The 19883-nt window shown below is 38.6% G+C and overlaps 1 protein-coding gene across 3 annotated transcripts in view; it reads right to left on the bottom strand.

Moving 5' to 3' along the window:
- LOC101485789 (carboxyl-terminal PDZ ligand of neuronal nitric oxide synthase protein) overlaps positions 1–19883 on the bottom strand; it is a 246267-nt gene that overhangs the window by 124387 nt on the left and 101997 nt on the right. For all 3 annotated transcript variants that reach the window (XM_024805650.2, XM_024805649.2, XM_024805651.2), the window contains exon 5: positions 3136–3244. In XM_024805650.2, coding sequence (XP_024661418.2) covers positions 3136–3244 — 109 coding nt within the window. The remainder of the gene's footprint in view (positions 1–3135; positions 3245–19883) is intronic.

Below are 19883 nucleotides of genomic sequence, written 5' to 3'. Positions count from 1 at the left end.
AGGTGAAACAGAAGATTCACACAGGGTATTATGAGATATTAGTTAGGAGGACTGAACTGGGCTGTAAAAGTGCGGAGGATTGAGAAATACACGTTGGTGTGGAAAAAAGTATTTCCCCCTTTCCTGATTTTCTTTCATTTGTCACAGATACATGTTTCAGATCAAACAAATTCTAATATCAGACAAAGACAGCCCAACTAAATACAGAATGCAGTTTAGAAATGATGAGTTCATTTAGGCAGGCAGCCAAACCTACCTGGACCTGTGTGAAAAAAACTGATAAGTCATTAATTAAGTGGGATTAACCACATTTACAGGATAGATGAGTTAATTTTCACTAAACTCGCCCAGACCTGATTACTGCCAGACATGTTGAAATCACATTCATAAAAGGAACGTCCTACCAACAGTCAACATGGCAGTCAAATGCCTTAAATTGGCCGTTCATGCTGGACTTGAATTACCTTTTCATAAAGGGCAAGATAGATGTGGATAGTTTTCTCACATCATCATTTAAAATTTGCATTCTGCATTTAATCCGGTTATCTTTGTCCAATATTAAAATTGGCTTGATGATCTGAAACATGTAAATGTGGCAAAAAAATAAAATAAAATCAGTAAAAGGTGCAAAGACTTTTTCATAGCACGGTACGGCATTTCTTCATCTCTGCAGATCAGATGCAGTGATGAAAACTTCTACAGATAAGAAAGACTGCAGACACACAAGCACTAAAAAGTACCTCAGTGGTTTGAGATACAGCCATTTAAGAACACATTATTCGTATGACTCATTCTAGGTTGAAGCCCATCCTCTCTGCTGCTCCTTTTGAAAAAAAAAAATCAGAAAAGACATACAAATCTAAATTGGGAAGAACTCGAAATCATAAACAACCCAAACAAAGCAGAATCTGGTTAGCAGAACAAGGTTAAGAAAAAAAAGTCTCATTAGTTGGTTTTTGAGAAACTGAGTATGAAGAGGTTGGCATGAAGCAACTTGCTCACTGGCAGTTCAGCTCTACTTATCAGCGGAGTGTGTCCAAACACATTTTCAGGTTTTACCATACTCACCATAATCAGTTATGTGAAGCATAGCAGATTTTAATGGCTGCCCACTAGCCGGTCAAGAACTACCTTTTAAATTTAACTTGCTGCTTTTAAAGTCCTTCATGGCCTGGCCCCAGATTATATACTTGAACTGTTGCTCCAGAACCTGCCAGAGCACAGCCTGCCACGCAGGAAACTCTTGACCGTTAACTACAAAAGCTGAATTACAGTGGACAGTATCTTCTATTAAATACTTTTAAAAGACGTATTGATTCAGCAAGACTTTCTCATAAATTCCCTTGAATTGTCACTCTTCACCTCTTAGTGACATTGGCATGAACCATTTTAAACTTCCACACAATTTAGACAAGTAACTCTTTGAACTCTTGCATTTCCCCCGCCTATGTGATTATATTATGTGTTTTTGTAAATTCATTTGTAATTTTGGTGTTGAAAATCCTCTATGAGCAAGCACTTGTGATGGTGGGAAGGAAAAACTCCCTTTTAACAGGAAGAAATCTCCAGCAGAATCGGGCTCAGGGAGGGACAGCCATCTGTCGCGACCAGCTGGAGTGGAAGGAAACGACAAAATAAAAGAAAGAGAGCACAAGGAGACAGACTAGGAGAAGACAAAAGTGTAATGACATGCTGTCATTAAATAGTGGTATAGGTGAGTGGAAATGATGCAGAAATTACTGTGATGCTTATTGTATCATACGGTCACAGAAAGTCCCACAGCATTCTGAGCCTATATCAGCATAACTAAGGGATTATTCAGGGTCACCTGATCCAGCCCTAAATCTAAACTTTATCAAAAAGGAACAATTTGAAGCCTAATCTTAAAAGTAGAGAGGGTGCCTGTCTCCTGAATCCAAGCTAGGAGCTAGTTCTACAGGACATGACAGCTGAAGGCTCTGCTGTTTCTAATTTTAGCAGTATTTCAAAGATGAAAGAAAGCAGCCCTACATATTTGTTTAATACATGCACTGAAGAACACATCCTGATCAAAAATGACAAGATTCTTCACAATGTTGCTGGAGGCCAAGGTAATGCCATCCTTTGTAAGTTTCTAAGTATCTGGTTAGACATCATGCTTCCAAGATTTTTAGGGCCTAATCTTTCTCTGAAATCAGGAGAAGAAAATGACTTCACATCCAGGCCTTTAAATCTTTAAGACGTGACTGCAGTTTAACTAATTGTCTTATATTATCTGCCTTCGTAGATAAACACAGCTGGGTATCATCTGCAGAGAACCGAAAATGTATGCAGTGTTTTCTTGTAATATTGCCCAAAGATTTAAGCACTGTAGTACTGGTCCTCATTCCTGGGGAACTCTTTGACTAACGTTTGTAAAACAAAGGCTCTACATTTACACAAATCACAATCTGTCTGAGAGATATGAATCAAGTGACTTAGCTCAATTCCTTAAATACCAACATCGTATTCTAGTCTCTCTGGTTAAAATTTGAGCCTCAAGTAGGCTTTCATATTATATATTTATAATTGTGACTAAAGGTTTTTTATAGTAAAAGATTTAGATCTAATAGAAGGTTAGTTTGAAACCATGTAACCATGCAATGTGTGGTTTGTTATACAGCCTTGGTACTAGTTCTAGAATATCTGTATCTGGATGAGCGATATTTTTACAAAAACATCTGAATGGTGACTCCCAATATTTTTTTTATTTCAAATTAATTTTCAGTATTTCAAATGAATATGCATTTATGAAGTGAAAACAAGAAGAAGATAAATCCCAAAAAACTCACAGCCGGATTACAACTTTTTGATTAATCTTGCTAATAGATCCCCCCCCCCCCCCCCAAAAAAAACCCCTCAAAATAAATAAATAATTACTTCTTAACATAAGACAGCCAGTCCTCAGTGTACAACTTTTGTCCTTGCGTTGTTTTATAGCAACCACTTTTGGTTGCTATAAAATTGCTTTCTGTTGTTGTTCAGTTGTTTAAAACAAATTTATGAGATGATGTCTAAAGCAGAGCTGTAGGTGTACGGCTTAAGTTAAGTGAATCTATCCAACTCATCAAGGGCACGTAACAAGTGACATTAAAACGGAGCTTCTCTCTGTCTTACCTTCTTCTTGGACTTGAACACATTACAGCGGAACACATTGCTCTGTCCATCTCTGGCAATGTAGCTGAAGATCTTCAAATCTTGGGAGTCATGAGACACGTAGAAGATCCTAAAAGAAAAGAAAATAGGTCAGAAACTAAAAAAGTGAATGAGATGCAAAACAACAACAAAACCTGGCAAGCTTTCAAAATGCATCTTAAGATGCAAAATGGGAAACAAGCCTATTTCTCTGGGATTTGAATGTGACAAATATAAACATGATTTTGTTTTAATCCAAAAGGAAAGACATCAAACTGTAGATTTTAGATGGAAAAAGAAGCTGAGAAAGCTGTGATGGGGGTAGGACTATTTAAATAAATGACAGGTGCACGCTCTTTTCAAAACTTCAGTTTTATTTATGTTATACTGCAAAAATGTCAGAAAGTCAGGTGAACTTAAAATCCAAGTAAAAGAAAATGCTTCAAATAACAACAGTGATATATTCCAGTGCACGCAGGAGACGGGGGCGTTAATGCCATTCTAACAAAAAAAATACTCTGTGTGAAAGAGGATATAGGGAGGAACTAAGTTTGAGTCAAAAATAGAGTTGTGTTAGTAGGGAGAGATTGTGCGCAGACAACAGTGACAAACTGTACAATACCCTGCAGAGGAGGTAAATAGCAAGAGACAACTCTGGGAGTACAAAGGCAGCGCAAAACGCCTAAACAATAACCTGTAGGTGCGAGAGCACTGTATGAGTTAACCCCCACTGTGGGTCTAATTCATGATGACAAAAGAAAAAAGCTGGAGGGGTAAAGAGATGCCGATGATGATAAGGTGGCAAGAAAATTGGGAAACTGTCATATTTTGAAATGATATGAATGCTCACACGTAAGAATCCGCTGAAAATAAGAAATTACTCCACTTAATGCCATTTCCAACTGATGACACCTGCATTGTTTGCCTATCTGTATTTTACCAACTTACAGAAAGTTCTAATTTTTAAGTATATTATGTAAGCACCTTGGTACTTGGGTTATGTTTTAAGTAGTGTGATCATATTCATTTTCCCACTATAGTTAGGATTATGTGTCTCAGGTTAAACTGATTGAGTTTTGAGTTTAACAGTCTGACATTTCTTCCGCAATCTGCAGTCTTTTAAAAGGCCAGTACCTGGTTTCACAAACACTTCCTGTCCTGCAGAAGTTTGTGGAAACAAGGCTCTTAGAACTGACCTCAGTAAAAGGTTTTTGTGATGAGTTTTTAGGTTTAGTTACTCAATTCAGGTCATAGTGAATCAAATATTAAGTCAATTTTGTAAATTTTGGCCATTGTCAAGCGTCAGGAGGATTATGCAAGATATGCTCGCTGCACAAACCAGTGAGTGACATTGTACTGGTCTTTTATATCGTCTATGGCTTTTACCTGGGCAAAGCTGTAAAGGCTGCCATGATTCAGCTGGGCATAGGACTTTTTTTCTAAGACCTTTCTAGGCCTGGTTTCGTATAAATTAAGACTCTGTCCTTCATTTATGTGATTTTTATTGCCCTCGTTTGTACAGCTCTTCTACCTTTAAATGTGCCTTCAGTACCATATGCACTGTATCTTTGTGTTTTTGAGCATAGTCCAATGTGTGGTTGGATTTTGACAGAAGAGGAATCTGAGGCCATTTGTTGATTAACAGTAAACTTGAAATATAACCGCTAAAAGTGGCGAAATCCTCAGGCAAAACGGCGCCCTAATTGGCCAATTAGCACCATATTAAGGAACCTGCAAGGTTGCTTGGGGTAATTTATCATAGCGAGACAACGGACAACCAGGGAAGACCAAGGAATTAGGTGAAGATTATGCAAATGATCCTGCTGCCTATGTGTGAGTATGTTACTGTACAAGGTGGCTTTGTGTTTGTGTGTGTGTGTGTGTGTGTGCGTGTGTGTGTGTGTGTGTGTGTGTGTATATGTGTGTTTGCCTACCAGTAATATTGTAGGGTCTGATCTGTGCACTCTGTGACATTTTTGTGGTATTTATTTTGGCCTTTTTCTCTGGGAGCCACACTAGTTGAAGTTCTTGAGTTATAGATTGTGTCTTTGTCTGCTCAGCAGACTCTCAAAATACCCCCCCCCCCCACACACACACACACACGAGCTCGCACATGAATGCACTGATTTCAGATCCAACGTGCTGCTGTAAAAGTCAACTTATAAGTGATGCATGAAATCATCTACAAGATTGTCATTTTTAGTTTTTAAACACATTAGGTTTACTTTCATACATTTATTTATTTTTGAATAACAAAAAGCCTGCTGTCAATTCCAGAGAGCAGGAAAGGCAATACGAATTCAAATACAAGTTTAGTCATCATCTTGCACATATATTTGTTGTGAAGGGCTCATAAATAATGAGAACCAATTCAGTCCCCCATGTTTCCTGATCCACTTTGGTGTATTATGCCTTTGATTTTCAATGACTCCATTAGCTATAATGACAGTGCACTTATCAAGGACCACCATACAGACTGTAAACAAGCCAGCAGTGTGGCTGCCACTGTGTTTTTAGGTAAAAGAAAAAGTGTAGACATTTACATATGTAATGTGACTACAGCAGGCTTAAGCCTCCGTTAAGATAAATCATTTCATGTTTATGGAGACATTTATGTGATAAATCTCTCTGCTGGCTTCTTATGTCTTACTCTGAAAATTGCTGGTTTATTTATGACTTACAATCATGTCTTATTCTAGAACTGCGTGTTTCTTGCCCAGTTGGACTTCTGAAATTCCAATTGAATTACAAAAAAAAACAGTGGAATTTGATCATACATTCCTATAAAATTCCTCTAAGGCAAAAATCTGCATATTATTAATACTTATACCAAACATTCTAGCTGGATTCCTGCATGTTTCTACACACAGCATTCATCACCAGATGGTCAATCTGGTAAAAGCCAATGAATTGAATTCTGACTATTTCCTGGATTATGAGGTGATTAAAACAAAACTGCAATGTACAAAAAAATCAAAGAAAAATTATGAATTTGGCCCAGAATCCAGATTCTGATTAATATAAAATATATTGTGTTAGTGTAACTAATAAACTAAGGACGTTTCAGGAAGCTGTCTACTCTACTAGAAACTTTAAAAGGAGACAGAACACTAGTAGAGGCTCCTCTTAAGACAGGCCTTTCCTCCAAAGGAAAGAGTAGGACTAAAAAATCCGGGATTTGAGGAGCTGTAGCAAAAAACATTTCAAGCCAGGTCATGTACTTTGAGAAAACTGACCGCTCCCATCCGGCTCCTTTCCCCCCCCCAAAAATCTTCCCTTTTAATTAAAAGGCCCTCCTTTAGCCCCTCACTCCAAGACAGTTTAATAGGAATAAACATCCTGATTTTTTTGTTTTTAAATCTGAGGCAGGATGATGGCAAACTGCTTCCTGCTGCACTAACTGTTGACTGCGGGGCACATTATATTCTTCCAGACAAGCGAAGCTCACCCCACAAGTGAGTCAAAGTGAGCTTAGCTGACAAATCCCTGAGCAGTGCCGAGATGACAGCCCAGATACATCTCTATCAACTGTCTCTAAGAGGAACAGCTGCCAACCATCCAGGTGAAGATGCATCGGATAGATCAGATCTTGGAATAAGTGAGGCGGGCTTCACACGAAAGCTGTCAAAGATGCTTAAGGGCAAAATAAATCAAACTGCAAATGGTGCCAACAGCAAGCTTCTTTTATTGTATTTCAAGGGGTTGTCTGTCCCGCTTAAACGTTCAATCCACAACATATTCACCTGAAGGGAAGTCACTTTTCTGCTCACGCTGCTGCTGAATGAAATAAGAGCAGCAATAGAAGTGTGTCTCTGATAACAAAAATACATCTGACTGGAAAATATTTATTAAAACCCCTCATAACATTAAAAAACCCTAATAAAAACAATACAGATACAAAAAGAAGATCAATCATTTAAAGCAGAGGTTCTGAGGCCCAGTTTGAAAAGTGGAAGTGGAAATCTTGTGCGGCCCAATCAGACCTTTAGTCTCTACTCTGATCATCACAAGTGAAAAATTAAGTATTTCCTTTGTTTTCATCTATTCTTTTTGATCTTCGGTTGAATTACTTGTTGAACAGCTTTGCTTCCCCAATGAAGTTATTTCCAACTAACAACCAATGGTTGGAGAGAAAAAATTCATTTCTGAATCCTGTGGTTTTGCCTCATTAATTTAATTTCATTTAAAAATTCTAAACTAAACTAGAGAATGCATTTTCTGAAGAAACTGCAGTGTGGATGCTGATAGCTGAATGTTTTGAGCTGAAATGAAATAATTGCTGCATGTTAAGTTAAAAATGTTGAATGAGATGAAAAATACAGAAATTTTCACCTGAAAAAAAAAGTTCAGAACTATTGAAAGCTGACATTCAAAGAGAAGAAGTTAAAAGTAGGCGAACATGTTTAAAATGTAAATTAGAAAAAGCTGATTAATGACAAAAGAAAATGTAGAGTCAGAAAACATCTGCATAAAAAATTGAAACCTCATTATTTTAATCACTGAATGACTGAAATGTGGGAAAATCCACTACAGACAGCTAAATGCCGTAAATTTTAATCATTCAGAAAAGATGATTCTAAAAGTCACCATCTGACTCCAAATGCCCAGATCTGAACCACTTGTGTGCGGAAGAAAAATCCACCAATGAACAATAAGCTTGAATTTAACAGGCCAATCAGAATACTCTATTTAGTTGGCCTGCACTAACTACTGGCATACTGTTATTCTGTGGCGAAACCCTGTCAAATCTGCCTTGGTGCACCTGTTGAAAAACTGCATCTAAATCCAAGACCCTAACTCCCATCAAAACAGCTTTTGAACTGTGAGGATCCCAAGGAATTGTTCTGCACAACAGTATCTCTTTTATCCTTGTGGTGTCAAAAATGTGATGACAGGAGCAATTTAAAAAGTGGGGTCTTTCCTGCTGTTGAAACAAACTCCTGACTAAAAATACAATGTATTTCTATGGGTCAGTTAGAAGGTTATCCCTCTACTTTGAGCCACACAATTCAAAATGTTTAAATCTCTGAGCTTTGAAAAACACAATGTTGGAAAGAGAAAAACGATGGCTATGTTTTGAGGGTAAAATGATGGCTGTAGAGCAAACACTGTGGACACAGCAACAGTTGAAAAAAGTTTCAAAGATGAATCTTGGCAGAGTGACAGAGCTCATTAAGCAGGCAGGTGTGAGCCTGGTTGCTATAGCAACTGCACCCAGTGGCACCACACACACACACGCACGCACACACACTCACACACAGAAAGACAGACATCTGCCTTTCTTCTGCTGCTTTAAATAAACAGAAAAGTCATTGTGAAACAAATGCTTCCCAAGAAAGAACTACAAGTCGTATTGACAAAATTCTTTCACCGGGAGCGCCAGCAATGTCTAGTCTACCGAATTCTGAGTTTTCATGCATGTGGAGTATTTAATAGGGGCTTTACTCTGTTAAACTTTACTGCTTAATGGACGCTGACCTGACAGCAACCCTTTTGGAAAGTTTTGAGAGTTTCACGTTTTTCAGCAATTCAACAACCAAGCCGACACATTTCACCATGTCAGCCAACCCATCCTTCAGCTCAAATGAGCCTGAAATTAGGGCTGCTCGATTATAGCAAAAATGATAATCACGGTTATTTTCACTGAAATTGAGATCTCGATTATTTGACGATATTTATTTAACCCTTTAAGACCTACTATAGAACCAAGTCCGCCAGAGCTTATATTATATTTTTACATGTTGTAGTGCCATTTGTGGGAGCATTTCAAGTTGCTATACAACTGTTATAGCCCATATTTTAATAATATGTATGCATTAAGTCCATAGTAACTACATTAATTGCAAAAAAGTGCAATAAACTACAAGAAAATTGAAAATCGTTTTTTTTTTTTTACATATATTTCTACTTGGAGAAATTTAAGAGGCTTATCCCTCAAAACTTTAAATACAAAAAAGTTGCAAAAAATAGTTTACAACAACAGGAAACTTATTGTGAGTGTCTTCATAGTTTTATTTTGGAGATACACCAATTTTTATATACTGCAGGAAAAACGAAAAAACAATCCTATGATGCAAATTTGCAAAGAAAACAGCAGGTGCATCAAAATAAAATATTTCCAGCAGTGCAATTTGAGTTCTAAGCATCCCAGAAACTATTCAGAAAAGTCAAACATGACCAGTATAGGTTTTTAAGGCCTACAAGTAAAAAACTACATTTCCGCAAAAATGACATCACTTCCGGTTTCGGCCAGGAAATGGCGGACATGTGATAGTTCGCGCTGACAACTTTTTCAATGTGGGAAGTGTTATGAACAGCTGATCAGATCGGCAAAGCGTGTGTCTGGAATATTATGTTTTTGTTCCTGCAAGCGCTTTTTATGCAATTTTTGCAAAGCTTTATGTGGAAGGAAACCGTGACCGAGGACAAGCTGATGGCATAAGATGTAAGTACAACTCCTCCGGTTTCATATGCAAAACAAATTATTGCGCTAGCTTACACGGTTCAGGTTCTACAGGGATTTAAAAATAGTTACACAAAACGGAGTGTGCTGCTCTGTCCGGCTTTAAAGGGTTAACAATGACTTTAAAAAATAATATAAAATAGTGTGCAACACCACTGAAGTTTTTTTTTTTTTACCTCTCTTTTCAACCATTTGAAATTGAAACATTTTGGGAAACCACTACAAGGTAGAGGCCTTCCTCGGAGAAGGGGGCTTTGGTATTGTAGCCAAATGTCGTGATACCAAGACCAATCGAGCTTTGGCTATTAAAGTCAACAAGGTCCGCCCTGATATTCTGCAACAGGCAAAACTGGAAACTTTCATCCTGGAGCAGCTGCCAAGGTTGGATCCAGATACCGCCAACATTGTTAATTGGAACGTCTTTTTCCACAACGGAGAGCGGGTTTGCCTAAACTTTGAACTCCTTGATCAATGCCTGTGGGACTACATAGGGGACCAGAATAACCAGGGTCTCCCCATAAGCGAAGTCAGGCCAATTTTACGTCAACTCACAAATGCTCTGTCCCACCTGGGTTCTGTAGGAATAGTGCACGCCGACCTCAAACCTGGAAACATCATGGTTGTAAACCGCCATGAGTCTCCAGTCAAAGTCAGACTTATAGACTTTGGCCTTGCATGTCCTGCGTCTGCAGTGAATCCTAGTGACTGCGTGAGGACGGTTGGTTATAGTGCACCTGAGGTTATGCTTGGCCTTCCTTATAATGAAGCAAGTGACATGTGGTTTCTGGGGCTGGTAGCTGTGGAGCTTGCTACAGGGGTGCCACTCTACCCCGCGGAGAATGAATATGATTATCTGAAATTCATCATAGAGACTCAGGGTCAGCCACCAGATCATGTTCTAGACTCTGGCATTTACGCTGATGACTATTACATTGAAGACAACTACAAGCAACAGCGCTGGACATTTAAGACAGAAGAACAATTTCAGTACAAGACGGGATATCCATCCCTGGAGACTCGATACATAAAACTTAAATGTCTCGATGACCTCAAACAAATAATGAAGGATTTCCTTCAGATGGCTGCCCCTATCTGAGCCTGGCTCTGTCAAAGGTTTCTTCCTGTTAAAAAGGAAGTTTTTCCTTTCCACCGTTGCCTAGTGCTTGCTCTCATAGGGGATCATTTGATTGTTGAGCTTGGATTTAATTGAATTGAATTGGATTGAACAAAACTTTGAAAATTCAGGTGAGAGGTTCACATTGTAGGGAGCACTACAAAATCTACAAATAAAAAAAATTGTCATTAGCGGCAAATCAAAATAAAGAAAACAAATTTTGAAAAACATCTCTTACTGCTCTGTTTATTTACTTAAATGAACACGTGTACTTTTTTGTGATAGAAAACTATTAATATAAATATGAACACCAAGGAGTTAGTTGGCCTGCACTAACTACTGGCATACTGTTATTCTGTGGCAAAACCCTGTCAAATCTGCCTTGGTGCACCTGTTGAAAAACTGCATCTAAATCCCTTAACTCCAGCTTTAGATACAGCAGATAGACATGGGAATAATTATAAGAATACTTTGGCAAGGGTGCTTCCAGTGAAGAGCTGCATAGGCCATGCTCCTCTACAGCACCAATGCTGTAGCTGGATGACTCTATGCCAGGGGTGTCGAACTTGTATGGAAAGTCCAGTTAGACCAAGGGTGTCCAACTCCAGGCCTCAAGGGTTTTTGATATCACCCTGGGTCAACACACCTAAATCAAATGATTAGTTCATTACCAGGCTTCTGAAGAACTTCAAGACATGTTGAAGAGGTAATTTAGTCATTTAAATCACCTGTGCTGGATCAAGGACATCTAAAACTTGCAGGACACCTCGAGGCCTGGAGTTCGACACCTGTGCTCTATGCCATTAAGAACATATCCTCTGCATTTTGGAGTGTTTTAACAACTTGCTGAGGACTGTTTATGTTCTATATTTAACAAAAAATATGAAAAAAGAGAGAGAGAACACTAGTAGTCTGGTTTAATTTGATTTTATAGAGGCAAGAATGCCACATTTTAGCATCAACAACATGTTAAGAGTGTACAATTACTATGGAACTGCTCATTTATTGACTGAACTCCAGTATAAGCCAATAATGTTTAGTAATTGTCATCCTAATGACAGCTGACGATAGGCAAACATTTAGCGATGACTGTGGTTGCTGCTGCAAAAGTCGATTTGAGTGATTTTGGACGTGGCATGGTTGTTGGTGTCAGACAGGTTGGTCTGAGTATTTCCAAAACTGCTGGGATTTTCCCACACAGCCAACTCAAAGAATTTACATCCGAATAGGAGAAAATACCCAGTGATCCAGCTCTCTGGATGAAAACACCTTGTTGATGTCAGAGTAGAATGCTTCAGCTCATTACAACAACTGTATTCACAGCATCCCTGAACACCCCACACCAGGAATGAGGTTAACTTTCGCACAAGCTCATCAAAACTGAACAAAAGAGGAGCAGAAAGATGCTGGCTTGTCTGATGAGTCACAATTTCTTCTGTGACATTCAGATAGTAGGCTCAGAACTGTGTAATAAAATGTAATAATTAGCACCAAAAGCCTTTTTTTCCTCATAATTTCAACCATTGCACAGACTAAGACAATTTATGTGTAAAAATATAGGGAACTATTTGAAATAAAAACCTATAATTATGCAGAAATATTCTAAAAAGAATAGTGAAGCAAAAAGACCCAGACAACTTTACTGTTCATGGAAGGAAACTATTAAAAATAAATAAATAAAGCTGAGGAATTTAGTGCATAGAAACAAAGGTAGAAAATGAAAGAGCAGTAGATGGTGACTGCAGGTTAAATAATGAGAGTCATGGATACTCAAAGTAAATGAGAGTATCGGTAGAGCCAAAAAGTGAGGATGTGAAGGATTATGAGTGAATCGAGAGAGAAAAGGCTCAGGCAGAAATCGCTCATAAATATGGAGTTGAAAAGAGAGTGTGGTAGTGGAGCGAAGCACATGATCATGACTCATCCAGTGAGTTCAAGTTCAGCAAGGCATTACAGCAGTTTGGCAAAAGCACTTCTCCATCACTTTTCCGAGCTGAAACACAGACAGAAAGAGATGTCAGCGCTTCTGTAAAGGCTCCACAAGTTGTGCACAAACAAACAAAGCCCAGCTACTCACACTGGCATTCATTAACTTTTGACAGCCAACGTAATGCTGCATTAACAAGACTTTCAATGACCGCACACTCACTCACACTCAGCTAACCCTGCAATAAGCCCTTCGTGTTAACAGGCCGAGCCTATCGTGCAGGGAGCTGCCATGTGATGTTTGAGTAATGAAGTGGGCTTGTTTTCGAAGGCCCCAGACATTTTTTCCTTTGATAAATCGCTGCCTGTGAAACACAGCTGCTATAAATCAAAGGGTAAGAGGAAATGCAACATACACACAGAGCATTGACAATCACACAGTAACTGTGGATCAATCCATTGCACCTGTGCCAGATCAGCCTTGAGATGTCTGTTTTTGTCTATTACAGCAAAAGCATCATGCTTTTAAAAGCTGAGTGCATCTGTATTAGTGTCAGGGCTCTGTGTGCGGGCAGATGGAGATGTGGATCCAAATGCAGAACTCAGAGACGGAAATGTAACTGAAAACCTCAGCTTTATTGCTGGCACCAAACAAAACAGAAACCAAACATGAAAACACTAACTGGAACACACAGGCAGGATCTGAGGGTATGACGCGACACTGGGTTGAGGAAAACACAGGGCTAATATACACAGGGTGGTAATCAGGGAATGGGTAACAGGAGGGAGACACAGCTGGGAGAAATTGGGGCTAACGAGACAGGAGGAGCAAAGCTGGACACACTGATATAGGACACAATCCTTCAAAATAAAACAGGAAACAATACACAAGGACGCAGACTAGGAAACACAGACTTAACACGGGCAGAACCAAAAATAAACCAGAATAAGCCAGAACATAGAACATCATCATCAAATAGATCAAGAAGATAACCAAAAAATACAAAATCAAACCAAAACATGAAAACTCAAAATACCGGGTCAAAACTGACCCAGAACCGTGACAATTAGTATCATTTCTCTCTTACTGGAAATCCATAAAAGCTTCAGTATCAGTATAACATGAACTATTTGATCACTGTGTACATCATGTCTGTCAAACTCATTGCATGCAGGCGAAATCTGGCCTGTTGTAAAATATTTTTGGTCTAGTTCACCTGTACCATATAATCTAGTCTAGTTTTGAGACCCTAACGTGCAACCTGGAGCAAAAATGTGCATCTTTCTCAGACTTTCTACACAAGTAATAAAGTTTTCATGCCTGTTTCACAAGCCTGAGTTGAGTTGAGTTGGCCATAGGTAGGAATATATTTAGTATGTTAACTTTGCCCAACTAAGGCCCCATTCATACAGGCCTAGAGAGCAGTCATTGTCCCCTGGTTGCCACCAGTGACTAGAGAAAAACCTGTATTCTCCATCTGGTTGGCAAATGGTTGCTGGAGGTTACTTGCCGTCACTAGTGAGAAGTTGGTAATAGAGGAAAATGGTACGGTACCAAAAACCTAATTGCAGTTGCTTTGGTCACTAACAGGTTGTCACAGTTGCCAGCAGTTTGCGTGGAAGTCTTCAGCTGCAACCAGGCGCAGCCTTTACTTTGATGGTGAAAATTCTTTGTTACTATGTTTCCATATTGCATTGCACTTTTTTGTGTGTCTAGCTCTACAGCTCAGAAAGTAAACAGCAAATGTATGCAGACAATTTTGCAGAGCAAATTACGGGCAACAGCAATAATCTGCTAGAGACAGCATCGTCTTTTTTCCCTATAAATCAAACTGTACATGAGGAAATTGCTTCAAACATTTTTTTAAAATTTAAAACATATAAATAAATAATATGTCTGATCCTTCAAGTGATTGAAAATCCTCATATAGATCTGAGGTACAAACCTGCTGTTTTTTTACAGCTTTACAGCATATAGAAAATTTTCAATAAGTAGAAATATCTCAAAACTGAATATTTCAGTATGTTTCTGGCTTTCAAATGCTTGCTTCACATGATCTCAACAATCCATTCAGACTATTTGGTGACAAATTTCTAGTCATTAGCCGTGTGTTGTAAGAATGGCTGGATTTGAGTGACAGGTTTAAGAGCGTCAGTAATTACAGAGTGTCCTGCCAACTGAGCTAATTTATGTCAGTGTTCCAGTACAGGTTTACGAGGTCAGGATGTGTATGTTTATTCAAATTTCCACAGGTGCTGTTTGACAGTTATTGTGCCGTACATAAAAAAAAATTTGTGGGTCTGTGCGAAAAAGGAGATTATCTTTCTGTCTCCCTTTAATAGCAAGTCAGGGGTTTCATAAAAATCACACTTGATGTCAGGAAACACGGCATCTGGATGAACTCACTAAAAGATTAAGGTCTTTAATATGTACTGTTACTCAATGTGTGAGCTCATTCTACTGACACTCAGCATCCTTCTCTGTTGGGACTTAACGATTTGTGTTTTATCAGGGCATACTCATTACTTTCAAAGTGAGGCATTCATAACCTGAAAATGACTGTTTATTTTCATTGTCTGGTTCATTTCATAATTTTTATGAACAAACATTTTTGAAGCCACGCAGGCTCACGGTTAAGTCTTTGATTGTCAGTAAAGGCTTTAAAATCTAACTGGTATCCTTGTTTTCAAGCAGTCAAATAGTTGAATTGACAGGTTTCACTGAACCATGCTGAACATTACCAACTGCAACTACATCTGGGATTATTTAAGCTGAACCAAATGAAGCAAATGTAAAAGCACCCCTAATTTCTACCCTGGATGTTGATTTTCTAAAGAAATAAAGCACAGATGACCTGCTTTTTGTTGAGCTGTGATTGTTCAGATGGATTTAGCAATAACCAAATAAAACAACAGCATCTAATGATAAAACTTTACTACGTGAATGCAAATGTTGAGTGTGGTCAGAGCAGAATTTAAAACAGCTCTCCATGCTCACTTCAGATACTAGGCTTTCAACTTCCAAATGGAATCTAAAAGTTGCCTTTATCTGGAAAGAGAACTGAGCAAAGGTCTGATCCTTGTTGTCTTTAGCATGTTGCCTCTGGTTCAGGAATGCTTTGATATTAGGAAGATGGCCCTTGATGCACTGAATAGCATCTGTCCACTCTTGACTTTTGTTGCCAATCATCTCAAGACTCTGGTTATACCTGTTGCTTATGCACGCTTGTCCATTAATATGCTTTTACATATCACTCTGAACAGTCAGCTTCTCAGTGATCACAGACAGTCAATGACACGCTTCTTGTAGAGGGTACATACAAATATATATAGCAAGTTTCACTTGTATTCTGTAAACCTGCTGTTTCCCTCTTGCTGCTATCCTGGTGTCACGCAATCAAATCAAATCAAATCATAAAGAGCCCAATCTCAACAACATTGGCTTCAAGGCGCTATGCATTTTAAGGTAAAAACCCTTCAACAATCAGATGAGCAAGCACTTGGCGACTGTGGGAAGGAAAAACTCGCTTTCAGCAGGAACGACTTTCCAGACACCGAACACTTGTCTCCACCCACTGTTGACCTGAGATATTCCAAGTTATCCATGTTCACTACCTCTGCTCCCTGTTACACTCCTCTCTGTCTCTCTCATATTCACATACACATATGCGATCTTGATTCTACTGACCTTCATTCCTCTTTTCTCCAATGTATACTTGCACCTCTTTGGGCTCTCTTCCACCTATTTCCTATTCTTACTACAGAACACAATGTCATCTGCTATCATAATCCAATATATCTGAACAGTAATTTACTCAAACTCAAAATGATAGATTGAAACACTGGATTTCTGATTTTCTGCAAGCAAAAATAATCAAAATGCTGGTTTGATGGTTATGTTAGAAAACACCTCAGTCAGTGAATGCCGTTGGGTCTAAGGTCTCTTGGTTTACTTGAACAGAACATCTTGATTTCAACTCATATTTTCACTTCACGTGGGGGATCTCTTTAAACCAGACATGGTTAGACAACACACAAAAGCCTTTTGCCTGAGCTGCACTGAAACCACTCAACAGTTCAATATTACGAGAAACACAGCTTCACAATAACAAGCCAACATAACAAAGACACAGGTTTGAGTGAAGCAAAATATTCTTGAGAGCAGCAAAGATTTGGCAACACTGAGATAAACCAAACTTAATTAGACTACATACCGATCAAGCATTTTCCTGATTAAATACGAGTGTAAGTAGCAGGGTGAAAAGGTAGAGGTTCATTATCAGAAAAGCTGCTGTGTCAGCTCAAACTCTACATGCCCAGATAAAGATAAACCCGGAAATTTTATAGCACAGACTTGGCAATTCGGAAAGTAAAACAACAGACTTAATCATCCAGCAGACAGGCAATTTCCTACTGCACTTGTTACAGTCAAGGTGAGAAGTTAGCAGCTCAGGCTCATTTTTATTCTGTAATGTATTATTTAATCAAACGGTTAAGCGTTTTGGTTTCTGTATTTATATGGACGCATTTTAGGGTCTTTTATGTGAAATCAGGTCGCTAAATCAATATCTCAAGCCCTGCAATAAACTCAACTCAGTGGAGACAAATTGAATAAAACTCTCGCTTTCTCCAACATAAACCAAAACCTCATATCAAATCAAGACAGGTAAAATATTTATTTGGAGTTTTGCCTCAGGAGCATGGACCCCGATACACTGGAGTGTATCAGAAAGTGTGGATAACAGAGTCTGGACTATTATTTTGTGGAAAATAGCCTGCAAAGAAGCCTAAATAATGTTAATGTTGTTATTCTTTTTTCTCTTATGGATGTTGATGACCTAAAATGCCCAAATACTTAAGTTACTGCATCTAGTTAGTAATTCTTAATAGCCAGTTTTTGTTCCTGTTTTTGACTGTATGGCATCAGGTAGAGCACATATCTCAATATGGTCATCTGAAGCACATAGTTCTGACTCGAACACATGAACTCTGCCTATCTAATAATCAAACCTGTTGCTTATGAGGGGCAGCCAATCAAAACTGCCAACTGGGGCTGGAAGTTTTGACAGTCTTTCCAGTGTCTCTGAGGTTGGCACTGAGATTACAGTAAAAGTGCAGATGGAAGGGTGGTGATGGAAACGTTGGGGTACAATGAGATGTTGTTGCACACTACCCAAAGCATCAAACCTACAGGCACCTTTTTCAATTTTCATTTGTTTTATGTTTTTTTTTTTAAAAATAGGGCTGGTTAATGAAAAAATACTGGCAACCGTCAGTGCTGCTCCTCCTAGTAGACGCGCCTATGATAAGAAAAAATCTCAATCTTTCAAAGGTTTTCATAAAACTTGACCTCTAACTGAGATTCCAACTTGTCCAAGATTTTTAGTAGATGCACCTTTTGGTATGAATTTGAAGCTCCTGTGTGACCTTGTTTTCGACTTACTGCATTCACAATTGCCCGCACAGTACTGTGATTACAATCAGTCTTTTACGTCCGAGGGGTAAAAAGTAGCCGTACCTGGCAGGTGTGTACAAGGCGTCCCTTCTGTTAATTCAAGTGATGAGAGTGGATTGTGGAATCAACCAGGCATTTATAGTGCCTACAGGAACATTTTTAATACAAAATCTTGCAAATAACATGGCCTCCTGTGCAGTTATTTACACCAAGAAGGGAAAAAATGTTGTATTTTATTAGTATTACAAGATTTTTGTGCCATTCACCTACACTATGTATCAATATTCTACACCGAACTTACTAGAATTAGCCGATAACTTAAATTTCAGGCTCTCACCAAAATAAATAAGTAAGATTGCCAAAACCTTCAGATTGCCATTTTCTAAATCATAGCGCGACGTCACTGATTATTTCCCTCTTTTGTATACAGTCTTTATAATGGCTGGTTCCACTCACCAAATAAAGAAATCCGCTTAATACTTTAGGTAAAACATAATAAACAATAATGCTAACATTTCATGTGCTGTCACTTCCCAGCATTCTTATTCAACATCATCTGGTCTCGTTCCATATTTGATAAATTCCTCTTTATTTAGCTTTGTTACTATACTTGCTCACAGAGGCAGAGGCTATTTGTTGTCAGTATCACAAGCAAACACATCACAGGACAGGAAATCACTCCTTATGCATACATATATGCATATGCATACTGTCTGCTACGCATGAATTATAATACACCACATTATACATTCATACCACAATGCATAATGTGTCATATCATGACACGCAGCATCTTGCAAGGACACTGAATGGATTGAATGTGTGAAGGGATTTATAATTAACACAAGAGCAGATGAATGCACACACACACACACACGTTAGTACAGGAAGACAAGAATGATATAAGTCAGAAAGAAAACTAAGTAAAAAATTCCTTGTCCTGCTAGGGAGGTGAAAAAAATTAGCCAAGTCAAGTGTAAGAGATAGAAAGCAGATCCACAGCTCATACGATACAGGAGCACAACAGACACATGGGGAAGAAACAGAGATATAAATTGTGGTTATACTCTAACCAAAAGCGTAAAAAGCTAAATTCAGCCATAGAATGTAATGCAAACACTGATTAAAAGACAAGTGACCTTCATGCGTTTGTATACAAATGCAGAATTTCTCCAATCTTTTTGATTATCAGCACGAGGCAAAACGTGTGAAACATCCATCATCCTCTGACAGAACAACTCGAGCCTAAATATAACAAAATCCATCAAAACTGAGAATGACTGCAGGATTCATTTCAGAAAGTTCAATCTTTTACTGCTCCAGCATAGTTACTTCTTCAGCTCTCAAAACATAGTGAAGCCAAAGAAATGCACGGTTAAGTTTTCTCATTAAGGTTGCCCTCTGATCCTCCCTTCTGTGCCACTGCTTACTATTAAACAAATGAGGACTTCAAGCTCACTCCTCCGCATCCGTTTATAAACCTCTGCTTTCCATTCCATCCGCCCTTCCGTTTTTAAAATAACTGATATTTTCTAATATGCTATGCACAAGCGGTTTTAATGCCCGAGTTTACAAATGAGATGGTGTGACTACCGTAAGAATTAAACAGCCACATGTGATGGAAAGTGGGCAACTGCCGAGTTAAACTTTTATCAACTGCAAGGCGAGTGATAGAAGCGGCTACCAATATTATCAGAGGACAGCACTGATTGACAAATATGATGGTGGTACGTCAGAGGGTTACCTAGGCAACTAGAGTCAGGCACGTCTGC

The sequence above is a fragment of the Maylandia zebra genome, linkage group LG17 (genome assembly GCF_041146795.1).
Source record: "Maylandia zebra isolate NMK-2024a linkage group LG17, Mzebra_GT3a, whole genome shotgun sequence".
Classification (NCBI taxonomy): domain Eukaryota; kingdom Metazoa; phylum Chordata; class Actinopteri; order Cichliformes; family Cichlidae; genus Maylandia; species Maylandia zebra.
Note: the sequence above shows the minus strand (reverse complement) of the source record. Positions and strands in the feature narration are given on the sequence as shown.